Source organism: Chiloscyllium plagiosum, unplaced genomic scaffold (assembly GCF_037043375.1).
Source record: "Chiloscyllium plagiosum isolate Xiang-an unplaced genomic scaffold, Cpla_swu_hap1 HiC_scaffold_2, whole genome shotgun sequence".
NCBI lineage: Eukaryota > Metazoa > Chordata > Chondrichthyes > Orectolobiformes > Hemiscylliidae > Chiloscyllium > Chiloscyllium plagiosum.
In genome coordinates, this window is record NW_028270140.1 from 28492158 (window position 1) to 28512382 (window position 20225).

Genomic DNA, 20225 nt, shown 5'->3' on the forward strand with positions numbered 1-20225 from the left:
CAAGACGGGAAAAGGGACCTAAGAGTCAACTTTTTCACGCAGAGGGTGGTGCATGTATGAAAGCAGCTGCCAGAGGAAGTGGTGGAGGCGAGTACAATTGCAACATTTAGAAGGCATCTGGATGGGTATATGAATAGGAAGTGTTTGGAGGGATATGGGCCAAGTGATGGCAAATTAGATTGGGATATCTGGTTGGCATGGACGAATTGGACCAAAGGGTCTGTTTCCGTGTTGTATATCTTTATGACTCTATGATTCAGTAGTACTTTGCCCTTGAAAGGAGTTCAGTACAGATTCACCAGAATGATACTGGAACAGAAGGGGTTAAATTGAGACTTATACTCCCGTAAATATGGAAATCGATGGGTGATCTGATCAAGGTGCTTAAAAAGGGTTGATGAAAATTTATTCTGGTGATGGAATTTATAAAATGAAAGCTTACCTGTAAGTTAGAATTTTACATTTGGAAATCAGAAGCATTTCTTTGCATAAAGGATAGTGAAAACCTCAAACTCTCTTTTCTCAAAAGGCAATGGATACTGGGTCAACTGAAGCATTCAAGAATGAGGTTGATGAATTTTGTTAGGTAAGGGATTTTCAGCTAAGGCAGATAAATGGAGTTAGATCATCAGTCATGATCTGAGTGGTAGCTCAAGGGATTGGACCTCACAACATGAAAAAAAGAAAATGTAATGGGGAAATGTAAATATGAAACATCAAAATGAAAAATTTAAAAAATAGATTTTAAATATGAAAATACATTAGGTTAGAAGAAAATCTAACTGTAGATCAGTTGGAGACATGGCAAATGTGAGGTAGTGCATTTTGGAAGGTCAAGTACAAATGAAAATTATACAATGACTGACAGAACCTTGAGGAGTATTGATATGCACAGGGATCTGGATGTGCTTGCCTACATATCACTGAAGGTGGTACTGCAGGAGATAAGGTAGTAAAAAAGTCTAATGGCATGCTTGCTTTCATTGGAAGATGTATTGAGTATAAGGATAGACATGTTATGCTGCAGCTTTATAGAACTTTAGTTTGGCTGCACATGGAATGTTGCATACAGTTCTGGACACCAAACTACCAGAAGGATGTGGATGCTTTGGAGAGGGTACAGAAAAGGTTTACCAGGATGTTGCCTGGTATGGGAGGATTTTAGCAATGAAGGAAGGTTGGTTAGAATGGGTTTGTTCTCACTGGAATGCAGGAGGTTAAGGGGCGACCTGATAGAAGTTTATAAAATTGTGAATAGCATGGATAGAGTGGAAAGTATGAGGCTTGCGATGGAGGTGTCAATTACTAGGGGACACAGCTTCAAGATTCTGGGGGACAGGAGTGGCAGTGGGGGGGGGGGGGGGAGATGTTTAAAGAAATGTGGAAGGCAAGTTTTTCACACAAAGGATGGTGAGTGCGTGGAAGGCGCTGCCAGAGGAAGTTATGCAAGCAGACACAATAGCAGTATTCAAGAAGCAGCTGGACAAATACATGAATAGGGAGCAAATAGAGGGTAATGTAAGTGAAGGCAGTTTTAGTATGGAAGGGCAAAATGTGTCAGAGGGCTGAGAGGCTGAAGGGCCTGTTCCTGTGCTGTATTGTTCTTTATTCTAGGATTGGTTCAGTGGTTGAAAAATTATGATAGTATTTCTCATGGCAATAGCTTGGCTTCTATTTCTGACAATGTTTTCCACAATACCAATCTGTGAACATACTATTTGACAAGATTATCGACCAACCACAAGTTTGCTGAGAACAAATATCATTGAGATCAGTCAGGTAAAAGATAAATTTCATAAATTTTAGATGTGGACAGACACTTTACTTATGCTGGAGTGGGAAGAGGGATAGAATACTTAATAAAATTCATCTCAACTTATTTCCAGTAAGGATCTTAGGATTTTAATGTAAGCAAACCCAGGTTTCTTATTCATGCTCCCAGCAGAATTCACATTAACCAATTCCAGATCTTAAGAACTTGCAATATTATATATTTTAAAATTGTTTTTTAAACAAACTGAACAATGTTTTCTAAAATACATCTCCACCTTGGGGAAGCTATTGACCCTGGACTTGATAAGCAGTCAGAGATGAGAAATGACATATCCCTGGCTAGAATATACATGATGTTTCAAAGTTTCATAATGTGGCATACTTAACAAGAGTTAGAAAACATAAGAGCAAACACATTGTGGAAATAGTTTTAATTACTATTTGATCAATTGTTTATTCTGTTATATTTGCATTTATTACAGGGAGTCTCTGACAAGGTTAATTCATTGCCCATCCCTAGTCACTCTTGAGAACTTAATGGTGGGCTGCCTTCTTGAACCTCTGCAATCTATGCCATGTATATGCTCCAACAATGCTGTAGGTAAGGATTTTAACCAAACAACAATGAAGGAATAAAATAGATATGGTGTGTCACTGCTTGTTCAATATGTAGTGAACTGATATAATTGGTTGATAAAGAAACTCGTTTTAATAAGCATGCTTTGCCCTTAAACTGTACTTCATGGGGTTAAGAATCAATGTTCAGCATTCCCCAGACCAAACCACACCTCTCCCCTATTGTATAAGCACAATATACCTGTCCTGTAAGTAGACAGACCATACCCAGGGTGCCTGAGGGCTCGAGCATTCTAAGAGATGAATAGTATTATGATAGGCTATTGCTTAACTGGTCTGTGGAGACAGCTCTCCCAAATTTGGCCAGAATTGAATGAGAAAGTACAAAACCCAACAGTCCTCTTCATATCTTGTATTTACATAACGAAACATTCCAAGGCAATTCATAGAGGCATTGTAAACAAAACAATACTGAATCACATAAGACAAGGCCAGGTGGCGAAAAGCTTGGTGAAAGTGAAAGGTTTTAAGGAGTAGCTTTGAGGGGGAAAGTGAGGGAGAGAAAAGGCTTTGGGATGCAATTGAAGCTTGTGGTATAAGCAGCTCAAGATACAGTCAACAATGGTGGAGTATTTAAAATCAGTGATACTCAAGTAGTCAGAATTAGAAGTGTCGAGAGTGTGGTGCTGGAAAAGTATAGCAGGTCAGGCAGCATCTGAGGAGCAAAGGCCCTTCATCAGGAATGAAGCTTGTGAGCCAAGGGAGTGGAAAGATAAATGAGAGAGGGGTGAGGCTGGGGGGGGGGGAAGGTAGCTGAGAGTACAAGTAGACGCAGGCAGGGGTAATGGTGATCGATCAGAGAGGAGAGTGGAGCGGATAGGTGGGAAGGAAGATGGACAGGTAGGACAGGTCATGAGGGTGATGCTGAGTTGGGAGGTTGGATCTGGGATAAGGTGGATGGAGGGGAAATGAGGAAACTAGTGAAATCCACATTGATGCGTGTGGTTGGAGGGTCCCAAGGTGGAAGTTGAGGCGTTCTTTCTCCGGGCATCGGGTGGTTAGGGTGTGTTGGTGGAGGCGGCCCAGGACCTGCATGTCCTCAGCGGAGTGGGAGGGGGAGTTGAAGTGTTTGGCTACAGGGCGCTGGGTTTGGTTGGTGCGGGTGTCCCGGAGATGTTCTCTGAAGCGTTCTGCAAATAGGCGTCCTGTCTCCCAATGTAGAGGAGACTGCATTGGGAGCAATGGATACAGTAAATGACATGAGGAAGTACAGGTAAAACTCTGATGGATGTGGAAGGCTTCTTTGGGGCTTTTGACGGAGGTGAGAGGGTAGGCACAGGTTTTGCAATTCCAGCCATGACAGGAGAAGGTGCCGGAAGGGGAGGGTGGGTTGGTGGGGGGTGTGGACCTGACAAGAGAGTCGCGGAGGGAATGGTGTTTACAGATAGCGAATAGAGGTGGGGAGGGAAATATATCTCTAGTGGTGGGGTCTGTTTGTAGGGATTGTAGATTTTGTTTACTCAGTAATATTGTGCAGGAAGTCTAGCTGAGGTAGATCATCAACCATGAACTTCTAGAGTAGTGGACCAGGCTCTTGGTACTGATTGGCTTATTCCTGCTGTTTCAGGACTGTACAAAACAACATAGTTTGGTATTCCTTTGTTGCAATCTGATTTGATTCCCAGATCATAACCAAATTGCCCATCTAATTCTAATTTGTTTTCTTTTCTAGTTTCGTTTGATACAACTGAGTGATTTACTCAGCTATTTCATGAATCAGTTCAATTAAATACTTAGGAATGAACACAGAGACGTTCATTGGGATAGATTGTGTAATAACAGACTTCCTGTTAAAAAAAAACGTGGCTATTTAGTCAATCTAACATGGTATTTTCCTCCATAGGTACAAGCTTTTATTCTAGGTTTTTCAATTAAATTCTCAAACTGTTGATGGAAAACCTAAGTGTAAAATAATTTGAGGAAAATGCAAAAAAACTGCAAAGGGATTTATGTTATTTGACGTAAAGGTGGTCGGAAGCAAGGAAAAGGACATGAGGTCCTTATAACAAAATTCACAAAGCTAAAAGCAGGTCAAGAAGCAACCAGGTAGACAAATTACATGTTATTGCAAGGGGTTTGTAGCATAAGACAAGGGAGGTCTTGCTGTAGTTTATATGGCTTTGGTGAGGTCATGCCTGAAATATCTTATTGGTCTTGTTACCAAGGGGAAGATGTATATATACCTTAGAGATAATACATCAAACAATCACTTGATTGTTTTGTTGGGATGAAAGGGTTATCCTCAGAAAAAATATTGTGTGTAGTGGGCCTATATTATCTGGAATTAAATAACAAGTTGGAGAATTAAAACAAAGTTCTTGAAGGAGGTTTACAATGTAGATGTTGAGATATTGTCAATGGAAATGCAGAAAGGGGGAAGTTTATAAATTCAGCCATGATATTTTTGAATACTCTTATATGGGATATTTTCTTGTTCCTGTTCATTGGTTATGTTCTAAACATTTTGAAAAGTATGGATATAAAATGCCCCAGACCTTCCTGGCCTTGAACCATTAGATTCAGTCAATGTTATTTTGCACTAGGTAAAACCCTAAATTGTGTAAGGTGCTATCATGGATAGGGTCTCTCTCATTCCAGCTTTGGTGTCAGAAAGGGCAATCAGGAGAAGAGTTATTTTTCCGATTCATATGCATCCAAATCATCTCACATAAATGTAGAAGTGAGAACTGCTTTGTGATTGGAACTTGCTTTACTAATCTGATGCATTCTAGTAGGATTATTACAGTTATATTCTTAATTTGCAATTTAAAAAATACTCAAATAGATTCTCAAAAAAATGTGGTAGCCGCTTTAGGCTAGATGCATTCTGATGTGTCATTGAAAACAAAATTTGGAAGACTGTTCGGTGAGAACATTTGGTTAAAATAACTAGTGCAACACCTATGATTAATGCCGCCATGTGTGGGTAATGTTGGCTGGGCCAGTATTTATCATCACAGATGTACAGCATGGAAACAGACCCTTCGGTCCAACCCGTCCATGCCGACCAGATATCCCAACCCAATCTAGTCCCACCTGCCAGCACCCGGCCCATATCCCTCCAAACCCTTCCTATTCATATACCCATCCAAATGCCTCTTAAAATATTGCAATTGTACCAGCCTCCACCACCTCCTCTGGCAGCTCATTCCATATACATACCACCCTCTGAGTGAAAAAGTTGCCCCTTAGGTCTCTTTTATATCTTTCCCCTCTCACCCTAAACCTATGCCCTCTAGTTCTGGACTCCACCACCCCAGGGAAAAGGGGTCTATTTATCCTATCCATGCCCCATAATTTTGTAAACCTCCATAAGGTCACCCCTCAGCCTCCGACGCTCCAGGGAAAACAGCCCCAAGCCTGTTCAGCTTCTCCCTGTAGCTCAGATCCTCCAACCCTGGCAACATCCTTGTAAATCTTTTCTGAACCCTTTCAAGTTTCACAACATCTTTCCGATAGGAAGGAGACCAGAACTGCACACAATATTCCAACAGTGGCCTGACCAATGTCCTGTACAGCCGCAACATGACCTCCCAATACCTGTACTCAATACTCTGACCAATAAAGGAAAGCATACCAAATGCCTTCTTCACTATCCTATCTACCTGCAACTCCACTTTCAAGGAACTATGAACCTGCACTCTGAGGTCTCTTTGTTCAGGAACACTCCCTAGGACCTTACCATTAAGTGTATAAGTCATGCTAAGATTTGCTTTCCCAAAATGCAGCACCTCGCATTTATCTGAATTAAACTCCATCTGCCACTTCTCAGCCCATGGGCCCATCTGGTCCAGATCCTGTTGTAATCTGAGGTAACCCTCTTCGCTGTCCACTACACCTCCAATTTTGGTGTCATCTGCAAACTTACTAACTGTACCTCTTATGCTCGCATCCAAATCATTTATGTAAATGACAAAAAGTAGAGGGCCCAGCACCGATCCTGGTAGCACTCCACTGGTCACAGGCCTCCAGTCTGAAAAACAACCCTCCACCACCACCCTCTGTCTTCTACCTTTGAGCCAGTTCTGTATCCAAATGGCCTGTATTCCATGAGATCTAACCTTGCTAATCAGTCTCCCATGGGGAACCTTGTCGAACGCCTTACTGAAGTCCATATAGATCACATCTACTGCTCTGCCCTCATCAATCTTCTTTGTTACTTCTTCAAAAAACTCAATCAAGTTTGAGAGACATTATTTCCCACGCACAAAGCCATGTTGACTATCCCGAATCAGTCCTTGTCTTTCCAAATACATGTACATCTTGTCCCTCAGGATTCCCTCCAACAACTTGCCCACCACCGACGTCAGGCTCACTGGTCTATAGTTCTCTGGCTTGTCCTTACCTCCCTTCTTAAACAGTGGCACCACATTTGCCAACCTACAGTCTTCCAGCATTTCACCTGTAACTATTGATGATACAAATGTCTCAGCAAGAGGCTCAGCAATTACTTCTCTAGCTTCCCACAGAGTTCTCGGGTACACCTGATCAGGTCCTGGGGATTTATCCACCTTTAACCGTTTCAGGACATCCAGCACTTCCTCCTCTGTAATTTGGACATTTTGCAAGGTTTCACCATCTATTTCCCTACAGTCTATAGCTTCCATATCCTTTTCCACAGTAAATACTGATGCAAAATATTCATTTAGTATCTCCCCCATTTTCTGTGGCTCCACACAAAGGCTGCCTTGCTGATCTTTGAGGGGCCCTATTCTCTCCCTAGTTACCCTTTTGTCCTTAATATATTTGTAAAAACACTTTGGATTCTCCTTAATTCTATTTGCCAAAGCTATCTCATGTCCCCGTTTTGCCCTCCTGATTTCCCTCTTAAGTATACTCCTACTTTCTTTATACTTTTTTAAGGATTCACTCGATCCATCCTGTCTGTACCTGACATATGCTTCCTTCTTTTTCTTAACCAAACCCTCAATTTCTTTAGTCACCCAGCATTCCTTATACCTATCAGCCTTCCCTTTCACCCTGACAGAAATATACTTTCTCTGGATTCTTGCTATCTCATTTCTGAAGGCTTCCCATTTTCCAGCTGTCCCTTTACCTGCAAACATCTGCCTTCAATCAGCTTTTGGAAGTTCTTGCCTAATACCATCAAAATTGGCCTTTCTCCAATTTAGAACTTCAACTTTTAGATCTGGTCTATCCTTTTCCATCACTATTTTAAAAGGAATAGAATTATGGTCGCTGGCCCCAAAGTGCTCCCCCACTGACACCTCAGTCACTTGCCCTGCCTTATTTCCCAAGAGTAGGTCAAGTTTTGCACCATCTCTAGTAGGTACATCCACATACTGACTCAGAAAATTGTCTTATACACACTTAAGAAATTCCTCTCCATCTAACCTTTAACACTACGGCAGTCCCAGTCGATGTTTGGAAAGTTAAAATCCCCTACCATAACCACAATATTATTCTTACAGATAGCTGAGATCTCCTTACAAGATTGTTTCTCAATTTCCCTCTGACTATTGGGAGGATCTATAATACAATCCCAATAAGGTGACCATCCCTTTCTTATTTCTCAGTTCCACCCAAAAAACTTCCCTCAGTGTATTTCTAGGAATATCCTCCCTTAGCAGAGCTGTAATGCTATCCCTTATCAAAAATGCCACTCCCCCTCCTCTTTTGCCTCCCTTTCTATCCTTCCTGTAGCATTTGTATCCTGGAACATTCAGCTGCCAGTCCTGCCCATCCCTAAGCCATGTTTCCATAATTGCTATGATATCCCAGTCCCATGTTCCTAACCATGCCCAGAGTTCATCTGCCTTCCCTGTTAGGCCCCCTGCATTGAAATAAATGCAGTTTAATTTATTCGTCCTACCTTGTCTCTGCCTGCCTTGACTGACTCACGTCTGTTCTCAGCTGTACCTGTCTCAGATCGATCTCTTTCCTCACTATCTCCCTGGTCCCACCCCCCCACCTTACTAGTTTAAATCCTCCCAAGCAGTTCTAGCAAATTTCCCTGCCAGTATATTAGTCCCCTTCCAATTTAGGTGCAAACCGTCCTTCTTGTACAGGTCACTTCTACCCGAAGAGAGATTCCAATGATCCAAAAATGTGAATCCTTCTCCCATACACCAGCTCCTCAGCCATGCATTTATCTGCTCTATCCTCCTATTCCTGCCCTCACTAGCTCGTAGCACTGGGAGTAATCCAGATATTACCACCCTTGAGGACCTCTTTTTTAAATTTCTACCCAACTCTCTAATCTCCCTTCAGAGTCTCAACCTTTTCCCTTCCAATGTGGACAATGACCTCCTGCTGGCCCCCTCCCCCGTGAGAACATTCTGCACCCTATGAGACATCCTTGATCCTGGCATCAGGGAAACAACACACCATTCTGCTTTTTCTCTGCTGGCCACAGAAACGTGTGTCTGTACCTCTGACTACAGAATCCCCTAACACAATTGATCTCTTGTAAGCTGACGTACCCCTCGTTGCATTAGAGCCAGTCTCAATACCAGAAACTTGGCTGTTTGTGCTACGTTCCCCTGAGAATCCATCACCCCCTACATTTTCCAAAACAGCATACCTGTTTGAAATGGGCATATCCACAAAAGACTCCTGCTCTAGTTGCTCTTACCCTTCCTGGAGTTAACCCATCTATGTGACTGTATCTGAGACTTTCCCCCCTTTCTATAACTGCCATCCATCACATACTGTTGCTGTTGCAAATTCCTCATCGCTTCTATTTGTCTCTCCAACCGATCCACTTGATCTGATAAGATTCGCATCCAACAGCATTTATGGCAGATATAATCCGCAGTAACCCTTAAACTCACTTTAAACTCCCACATCTGACGAAGTACATATCACTGTAAAGGCCATTTTTTTTGCTCCTTCACAATCTACAGACCTAGAAAATAACACTGTCTTATTCCTCTACAAACACTGCCCCAGGTTAAATTAATAGCTATGGCTTATATTTTAAGTTTAATCAAGAGACATCTCCAAAAACATATAAATCAAGAAAGAATCCACTGTACCCACCATTGTAGCCTTTCTCTTGGACAGACTTAAAACAACAATTAACTTATCTGATTCTGTGCTGTGAACTTCGCCCAACAGTTCCTCCAAGATTAGTTGTGAATTTCACTGTTTGTTAATTTTCCCAGATGCACTCCGATGTCCAGCGATACACGAATTCAAACAGCAAAGACAGTAACTGTGCAGGTTTTCTCTCTCTCCTACACTGTCCTCACCATGTGCTTGCTTTGTCTGCTCTTCTCCCTTTTAAAACTGCTGTTGTTTTGACTTTTTTTTTTCCAAAGTTCCAAAATAATGCAACAACTTATAAAACAGTAATTGCTGTTCATGGAATTCGAGGAAATCACCTCCAACACCTAAAATACCTCAAAAAAAAAAAAGGAGCAGCTCTTACAGCCAGAACTTTTTCCCGTCCTCCGTCTTAGATTACCCAGAATCCACTATGTCCTTTCCTCATTTCCCTCAAGAAGATGGTGAAGACAACTTCTTGAATTGCTTGAGTCTACATGGTTTAGAAATACTCACAATGCTGTTAAGGGATGATCAAGGGACAGTGAAGGAATGGTGTAGTTCCAAGTTGATATGGTGTGTGGCTTGGTGGGGTACTTGCAGATGGTGGTGTTACATTCATCTATTCTTCTAGCTTGTAGGGTTATCAATTTTGAAGGCGCTTTGGGAGAATCCTCAGTAAGTTACTGCAGGACATATTATAGATGATACATATTACTACCGCTGCATATCACTGACAGAGGAAGTGAATGTTTAAGGAAATGGTTGGTTGCCAATCAAAGAGGTTTTTAATGTCAAGTTGTTTGAGTAGTATCAGAATTGCACTCATCTGGCAAGTAGACAGTATGTCATGACACTTCAGAGTTGCATCTTGCCGACAATTGGCAGGTTTTAGGAAATAAAAAATGAATTACTTTCTACAGAATTCCCAGCCTTTGTACTGATCCTACAATCAGTATTTATTTGACTTGTCCAGTTCAGCTTTTAGTGAATAGTAACATAATGTTGTTGATATTGGGGGAATTTAGAAATGGTAAATCCATTTAAAATTAAGGAGAGATGGTTATATTTTCTCTTTATCTCTTGTTGGAGGGGGTCACTATCTCACTTGTATAGGACAAATACTACTTGTCACAGCCCGAGTGTTGTCCAGGTCTTTCTGCATATGGACATTGACTGCCAAGGGCAGTCACTCTCACTTCACTTCAAGTTCAGCTCATTTATCTACATTTGCAGCAAAGTTGGAATGAGGTCAGGACTGAGAAACCATAAGGAACCCAAATAGAAGCACGGCATAGGTGCTGTTCATTAACGTTATCAAAGATATCTTGCACTTTGCTGATGATCAGAGTAGATTAATGGGAGTATTAATTGGTCAGGTTGCATTTATTCTGCTTTTTGTGAACAGAACACAGCAAGTTTCCACATTGCAGGGTAAATGCCAGTGTTGTAGCTGTACTGGAATAGCTTGGCTTGGGTAGTGAGTTCTAGAGTACAAATATGTAGTATTATACCAAGAATGCTGTCAGGGCTCACAGTCTTTCCAATATCTATGTCTTACATCATTTCTTGAAATCACACAGTGAATTGAATTTACTGAAGACAAATATCTGTGATCCCATGCATCTCAGAATGAGACCAAGATGAATCATCCATTCAGCTCTTCTAGCTGAAGAAGGCTGTACACTCTAAGTTTGTTTTTAGCAATGAGGTGATGGAATCTCCCAATGAGGTTTGGGACATTTGTAGAGCCTCCTCCTCTAGCTCGTTGTTTAATTTCCCACCACAATTTGGATTATTAGATTTGATGCTATTAGGTTTTATTTATTGACTGCTGTTCCATGGTTGTGTCAAATACAAACATTGTAAACTATTTGGTTTGACATTAATTTCAATACATGCATTATCATAATTACACCGTCATGTTAATTAGCTATCTGCAATAAGTAGACACACAATTATTCATAATGTGAAATGCAATACACGTCTCTATAGTGACATTAATACATCACGTTCTTGTACACTTGTGTAGAATGATTTTCCAAAAATAAATGAATGTAAGCCTGGTTTTAATTTCTCAGCTATAGCCATGATAATAGCCAAGTCACCTTCCACTGTAAGATCAAGGTCAGTTTTCAGATTGCGCAAGGATTTAAATGGCTTCTTTCCCTTCTGGCTAAAGAAATAAACAAAAAAAAACATCAAAATAAAACATCAGAATTTTGTCAGACATTGCCATTCAGGTCATCATGCCTGTATCAGTTATCAAAGAGTGCTATTTAGTCTCATGTCACTGCCCTTTTGTAAATAGTTTCTACGTCTTTTTTTAATAATTTATGATGCATTAGGCCTAAACTAATATTTCTGGCAGAACAATTCAAGTCCTAACAATCTATCTTAAAAATTCAAGTAGCAGTTTGCAGTCTTTTTTATTGCAATGACTGTACATTTATACCCTCCTGTCATATACTAAAATACTAACCAGTATTGTGCCTACTTATGTTATAACCACAAAACTTTAAGCACTTTTAAATGATCTACTTGAACTTTAGTGTCAACAAGTTTCAACTGTGGTACAATCAATGCATTTCCTAGTTTGTCCTATACATTTTGTACTGTTCCCTATTCATAAAACAAACAAACTGTATTATCATAATTTTATCAGCTTATGTTCCAGCTTTTCCGAATATCTGAATTCGGAAACATCTCTGATCTTTATCTGCATTCATGTTTAACTATTTGGCACATATGTCCTCACTTGAATCATCTTACAATACCTTTGGAAGTTAAGGCATGGAAACTGGATTTACGTGATTTAATTTATTCTGCCTCTACAGCAAGTTATAAAGGTATGCATTACTTTTGATTAAATGCATTATTTGCCTTCATCAAGGGCGTTCTTAATATATACCCAAATACTCTCACTCAACTTAAAATTAAATCACTGGATTTAAGGTACTCGGTATGATTTGTAATTCTCTACTTAAAAAGAGGAAAATAACTATAATACTCAGCGATATTTCAATCAGGATGCATGTAGTCACTATACCCAAAGAAAAGGAAACTTTTTTTATTGCCGTAACCAGGTGCACTTCTAATATCACCATCTGAGAGAATTGATTAAATATTCAATTTCAAGGAAAATAACAGTAAGCCAAGGATCATTCAAGGTAGTTATTTAGAAGTGTAATCCCCCAAGTATTTCATAACATAAACAATTGTAAAAAATATTTTTACTTATTGAAGATTTGACTTTTGGCAATGGCTATTGAATGGGGATACCTGCTCAAGTACCTGCCACACAATACAAGTAACAAAATATGTTACTGCTTGAAATAGTTGTTGGCAGTTATAACTGACTAGAATATAAAATATAGTCAGTTAGTAAAAAGTGCTAAAATCACTGGCTAATATTTAGCCAAAAGAATTAATGAACAATTTTATATTTAGAGAAAGAGGAAGAATTGCAGCCCATCCGGCTAGTCCCATAATCAAATATCCCCATGAACAATTCATTCAAATATATAATTTTCCATGCCGTCTGTTTTCCTGACTAAACAATGAGAAGTGTTTGCCAATAAAATATTTATTTATTAATAAATGATAAATATGATTAAATCCTAAAAGCTTACATGAGGATCATTATACTTCTGTAGCTATGATGTCATAGCGTCAAACTTATTCAGAAGTTTAAGCAGAATGCATATTGCTGGTACTCTAATAAATCTGATTCAAATGATAAAGTTAACATTTAGTATGCCGTTAACGATTTCAGAATTGTAATATTTTGATGTATACAATTACTTTTAAATGAAAAGTAATATGTAGAGAAGTACAGAACTAGTTGGTCTATAGTTTGAGACAATATTAATATTTTAAACTGATAAAGAATTCATGCCATCAATTTTAGATTAAGCTGACTGGTTTCTTCATTATCAGATTATCTTTAAGTAATTCTCAATGGCAAGGAAATGACACAAGTATTAATGTAGCAAACAAAATTATGGAAGAGAGGGACTGCATTTACATTTACATCAAGTTATCACTTAAATTTGTTTGTGTTTCTTAAAATTGCGATTAAGTGAAACAACACTGTGAATCACAGGTTCCTATAGAAATCAATGTTAAAACTGCAGCTAGGTTCCTTTCGGGCATTCACTGGCCAGAAATAAAACTATGTACAGGTTTAAGTACCAACTCTTAATGTGCACTACTGTCTATTCCCAGTTGAAATAGCTTTCAAAATAAAACATATCACTAAACATAAAAGAAACATTTGAGTACTTCAGACCTTTATTAACTTTAAAACATTAACTTGATGGTGTTAAGTTCCTCAACACCTACAATGTGTTGTTCCTCAATGCCTACATTTATAAACAAAACCTCTTTTTTTTGGAAAAGTACTACAATATAAAGACAAATACTGTATATAAAATGTTAACATTACATTCACCTGAAGAAGCATTAATTAACTAGGATCCATCTAGTGGCAGCATTGGTCAGTACAAGTCCAGAACTACCTGCACCAATGAACATGTGCTACTAGGATTTCAGGGCATCTTCAAAATGGGACCCAGGAGCAGAGTTGCAAGTCTCCTGCGGTGGCAACGGTCACCGAGACTTTAAAGATAAGAATTGGCAGCAGGAGGAGGAGGCAGGAGCAGCAGATGGGGTGAAGAAGGTCTAATGGTAGGTGCAGGAATGAGAGGAAGACCATTGAGCAAGATTGTTCCAAATGACATGAAACTTTAAAAGTAAAATGGAGGGTGGAAATGGAAGTCAGACAAAAAACTTTGCAGAAGCAAAGAAAAAATGGTTTTGGAGAGTATGCAAGCCTCAGAACAGGTGGTCTGCAAAACAATGTTAAAGTGAAACACAACAATAAAGAAATATATTGTTGCTATTTTAGTAAACGACACTCAAGTCAACTTCAAATTAAGTCTTACTGTAAAATATTTAGGAGGGCAGTTACTAAGAAAGACATTTAGATAAGTAGAGATATTTTCGAAATTCAATAGATCTTATGATTTTAAAATAACAATAAAATCAGAAAATAAATTTTTGCATACGTTTCATCCTCTATGTATTTTATCACTGTTTGAGCTTTTCTGTGAAGAACAAGGAGAAACTGTGACAGAAAAATGCTTCTGAGGGACAAGCCAGATTTGAGCTGAAAAATCTGTGAAAGAGAAATTTTGAAATCATAATTTTACTCAGCCAGTTTTAAAATTTTCAAAATATTAGATTTATATGAATACTTTGAAAATGCTATTTTACTGAGTTTTCCTTTTCTAAATGTTATAAACTATATTCTAGATAATACTGTACCAAAAATGTCTTCATGATCAAATAGGAGAACCAATCTTCCACAAAAGTATTAAGAAACTATTATACAAAGGCATCAGTGAAAATTGTTCACTATTAACATTTTATTTCCAATATTTCATACCTGATCTAAAAACGACTTTACCAATGTATCTCGATACATCATGTCCTGGAAAATATTCCTGAAACAATTTATTGAAATGCGATTCAAACATGAATACAAATTAGAGAAACAAATTTATAATAGAAAACATAATTTACATAAAAATCAAATGATTTGTGCAAGGATTACATTATTGATTGTTTACTCCAAAACTCAAATTTGAAATTAATCTGGGACTAAACCGTGGGCGGCACGGTGGCACAGTGCGCCAGAGACCCGGGTTCAATTCCCGCCTCAGGCGACTGACTGTGTGGAGTTTGCACATTCTCCCCATGTCTGCGTGGGTTTCCTCCGGGTGCTCCGGTTTCCTCCCACAGTCACAAAGATGTGCAGGTCAGGTGAATTGGCCATGCTAAGTTGCCCGTAGTGTTAGGTAAGGGGTAAATGTAGGGGTATGGGTGGGTTGCGCTTCGGCGGGGCGGTGTGGACTTGTTGGGCCGAAGGGCCTGTTTCCACACTGTTAGTAATCTAATCTAATCTAAATTACTTTAAAGTGCAGTATTCCGCAACCATTTAGGGAAAAAGAAACCACAAAATTCAATTACTTAAAACTGAATTTATTAATATAGATATTTACTGACAGTTATTCTCACCTACACCTAGGAAGGTATGAGGTCGTTCATAAGTTAGGATAGAGGCCATCAACCTAGCTCAATCCATATGATTGGCTGACAACTTGACAGTCTGTTACTACACATTTACAGTTACAATGTTTTCCTGTACTTCATTAATTTGAGAGTGAGGGGTGTCAATCATGTCCAAGTTGGAATTACTTGGAGAAATATTTAATAATAAATACTAAACGTTCTAGGCTGATGAATTATGACCACAATTCTCCACACATATTCCTGTATCAATGTTTACAATAAGCGGGATACAGAAATTAGAAACTGGATTTGTTTTCATGAACCATAAATAACCAAAGTGTGCTATATGGACTAAGCTATGAACAGACTGCAAAATAATTCTTCAAGCCAAGAAACTATAAGAATTCAGAGGAAATTATAGGAATTTCAAATTTTTAATATTTTAGTTTTACATCTTGTTAAAAATATATATACTGATGACAGGGCATTTATCCAAAAATCTCAAGGTACGAAGTTTTAACCATCTTTTATTTGAAAACAGTAGTGTAAATCACTCCTAATTAGGCAAGTCTCCACAATAGATTTTATTCGTTTTTTTTAAAACACACAGGATTTCACAAGTATCTGGAATATATCGTGAAAAGAGGTGGGTAATCAATATAGTTAGGTCGCTGTGAAGGGTATTCTTCATTATGTTTGAACCGTGCATACAATGAAATCTTGGTATTAGTGGCAACATTGGTTTGTGACATCAGTATATGATCCAAGAACTGAGACTTTAACAATTTTGGTCCATGCCAGAGCCACTCAGCTCCTGACCTCATTATAACATTGGTCCAAACATGGGTAAAAGAGATGATGTACAGATGTGAGATGACCTACAGGTGTGAGATGACAGAGACTGCCCTTGACAGCAAGGCAGCTTTTGAATGAGTATAGCATCAACTGAGTTAATGGAAATCAGGTAAAGTTATTTGGGTTGGTGAAGTCGATCACCACAGTTCAAGGAAATCAATAAAGGCCAAAATCCTGGAACTCCTTTCCTAACAACATTCTAGGTGTCCCTATCTTGCAAAGGCTGCAACAAACCAAGAAGGCTGCTCATTGCCACCCTCTCCAGGGAAAATGCAATGGATAATAAATGCATTTCATTATAGTGATGTCCACATCTCATGGAAGAAAATAAGTTATGAAACAATACAGAAATTATCTTTAAGTAGGGTATCTCATTCGCCCAGATTTCATTAATAACTTGCAAACTAAGAAGTAATAGCTCTTCATGGTTTTGATTTCTGAATTATCCAGCATAAATAAAGTCTGAAAAAAGTCTTAATACTTTTGTACAAAGTACAATATATTGAGATTTCTAAGCTGTGGCCATTCCAAAATTTTGAAACTTTCTTTTCAAGGTGTCCAGATAACAGAATCCATAATACCACACTTAATTCCTAATCTTATTAATAAATGATGCAAGTAAATTTCTATTTTCCCCTCACCATGAATAGCATTCACGAAGCAATAAATATGCAATTTAAGTAATCAGTAAACATATTCAGCATACTATCTTCTCACCAACAGAAAACATGATGCTTTGAATTGCGATAGCATCTTGCTTCACTCCTAGTACTTGATCTGGCAAGGTAATATAAAGCCAAGACTAAAAGGATGGAAATAAAATCTTCTCCTTTGATAAATTTATTAATGAGAATTACTGTTTGCTTTTTATCACTTCCACTATAACTGCTAGCCTGGGTTTTTCAAAATATTGACAAAAATATTAAATTTCAGGTCAGATAACTAAATTGTTAACATATTCTGGTGGAAAATACAATTTATATATTTAATATAACATTATAACAAAACACCTAGCTTTGCAGAATGTAACTACCAAATACTGAATGTTATTCCAATGTCTCTGCTCTAAATATAGTTCAGCTCTTAGATTCCACACGAATGAACATAATGTATGTATATTTTTGTTGTTTAAAAAAACCTATTTTCAAATACCTACAGATCAGGAGTGAAACTCTCATCCATATGAATTACAGTATCAGGGATCACATCTTCTTCTGATGCAGTCTTTTGAAGTTTGTGAAGTTCCTGGCTCATGTAACTCTGCTGGTTATAAATGTGTTCATGGCACGGGGCCATCTGCTTCACTGTATTCACGTCAACATCAATGTGTGTGGTTGGGTATGGAGCATACATAATTTGACGGAAAGGCAGCACAAAGCTACCGGTAGCATCCTGAGAACATTAAAGTTCACATTTATTGTAATTAGAAACTTCAATTCTAAGTAATTGCTTTTAGTAATGATTAAAGGCAAACTCTGTACGGTGGGACAATTGAGGAACAGTGAGGACTTTCAAAGCCATTTTTCATAGTGCTCAGCAAAAGTATATACCAGTGAAAAGAAAGGACTGTACGAAAAGAGATAATCAGCCATGGATAACTAAGAAAATAAAGGAGAGTATCAAATTGAAAGCAAATGCATACAAAGTGGCAAATACTAATGGGAAACTTTAAAGGTCAATAAAAAGCCATGAGAAAAAAGCTATAAAGAAAGGTAAGATGGATTGAGAGTAAACTAGCTAAGAGTACAAAAACAGATAGCAAAACTTTCTATAAAATATATAAAATGAAAGAATGGCTATGGTAAACATTGCTCCTTTACAGGATAAGAAGGGGGATTTAATAATGGGAAATGAGGAAACGGCCAAGGTGTTTAACAGGTATTTTGTATCGGTCTTCACAGTGGAAGACACAAATAACATGACAAGGAGGCTACAGCAGATGAAGACCTATAAACAATCATTATCGTTAAAGTAGTAACATTGGTCAAACTAATGGGGCTAAAGATGGACAAGTCTACTGATCCTGGTGGGATGTATCCCAAGCTACTCAAAGAGATGGTGGGGGATATAGCAAATGTGCTCGTGGTAATTTACCAAAATCCACTGGACTCTGGCAATTCCAGCAGATTGAAAAACAGCAAATATAAACGTCATCCTTTAATAAAAAGGAGGAAGACAAGACGGGTAACTATAGGTATGTTACTTAACTTCTGTAGTGGGGAAAATGTTGGATCTATAGTCACGGAAGAACTAGCAAGACATCTAGATAGAACTTATCCCATCGGGCAGACACAGAATGGGTTCATGAAACTGATTTATTGGAATGCTTTGAGGACATTTATGAGCACGGAGGACAACAGGGGAACCGGTGGATGTGGTGTATCTAGATTTCATGCATTCGACAAGGTGCTACACAAAAGGCTGCTGCATAAGATAAAGGTGTGTTACAGGCATTACAAATAATGTATTAGCATGGATAGTAGATTGGTTAACTAAGAGAAAGCAAAGAGTGAGGATAAATGGGTGTTTTTCGGGTTGGCAATCAGTGGCTAGTGATGCGCCTCAGGGATCAGTGTGGGTCTGCAATTGTTTACAATTTACATACATGATTTAGAGTTGGGGACCAAGTGTAGTGTGTCAGAATTCACAGATGACTCCAAAATGAGTGGTCAAGCAAAGTGTGCAGAGGACGCAAAATCTGCAGAGGGATAAACATAGATTAAGTAAGTGGGCAAGGGTCTGGCAGATGGAATACAATGTTGGTTAAATTTTGGTAGTAATAGCAATAAAATGGCCTATTATTTAATGGTGAAAATCTGCAGCATGCTGCTGTACAGAGGCTACCTCATTGAATGTTTTTAAAGCAAAGATAGATTTTTGAACAGTATTGAATGACAGAGCAGGCTCGACAGGCCAGATGGCCTTTTCCTTCTCCTATTTTGTTCTTATCAGTGTAATGAACACTGTAATTTAAAGTAAGCAATCAGCTCTCAATAATTACAAATGTGATCGGAGTAAGAAAACGCTGAATGAACTAAGAGCCTCTTAAAGTCCATCAATTCCTAGGCAGTAGGGCAATTACTACTGAGCAAAGCTCTGCCAAAATATTCAGAAGTTCTTTGTTCATGCAGGAAAAGTAATAGAGCACAGGTTATCACAGGTGACATCGAGGAAAACAAAAATTGAACATTAAACAGGGAGAAAGTAAGGACTGCAGATGCTGGAGATCAGAGTCAAAAAAATGGCGCTGGAAAAGCACAGCTAGTCAGGCAGCATCTGAGGAGCAGGGCAGTCGATGTTTCGCGCATTAGCTCTTCATCATGAAAGTGATGACATTCCTGATGAAGAGCTCATGCTTGTAACGTTGTTTCTCCTGCTCCTCCGATACTCCCTGACCGGCTGTGCTTTTCCAGTATCACACTTTTTGACAACACAATAAACTACCTACAGGCCAGAGGATGGTCCTTGCTAATATAAGGAAGGAATTAAAAAATGTAATGGAGAAAAAGGAAATTAAAACTTGCAGGCATGAAGAAATAAATTTTGATTATCTCTACGAACATAATCTTACCTTTAAAAGGCCCTGAACAAAAAGACCTGAATCATATTTGAAAGAACTACTAGCATTAGCAAGTCGTGAGCATTTTCGTTCATTTGGAGTTAAGAAAAGGCACAATGTTCGAACCATCTGTCAATACAGAGAAATAGTTAACAGATCATATACAAATCTTCTGATTAACCTGTTACATCCAAATGGATTAAGTGGTGATACAGTTGCTTGCCCTGTTCGCACAAAGGTCCCAGGCCACTGCATCAAAATGACCTTTCAAATCACAATAATCTCCAGTTAAAAAATGCCTTGGTAAGTCTGTGGCTAA

At 38.6% G+C, this 20225-nt stretch overlaps 1 protein-coding gene across 2 annotated transcripts in view; it reads right to left on the minus strand.

Annotated features, from left to right (window-relative positions):
* Positions 1–11191: 11191 nt before the first annotated feature.
* c9orf72 (C9orf72-SMCR8 complex subunit) overlaps positions 11192–20225 on the minus strand; it is a 42926-nt gene continuing 33892 nt past the window's right edge. For both annotated transcript variants that reach the window (XM_087995467.1, XM_087995465.1), the window contains exons 6-10: positions 19919–20035; positions 17504–17739; positions 14867–14924; positions 14487–14596; positions 11192–11593 (exon numbers count right to left, since the gene is read on the minus strand). In XM_087995467.1, the coding sequence (XP_087851593.1) occupies positions 11407–11593; positions 14487–14596; positions 14867–14924; positions 17504–17739; positions 19919–20035 (708 nt within the window). In that variant the 3' untranslated portion in view covers positions 11192–11406. The remainder of the gene's footprint in view (positions 11594–14486; positions 14597–14866; positions 14925–17503; positions 17740–19918; positions 20036–20225) is intronic.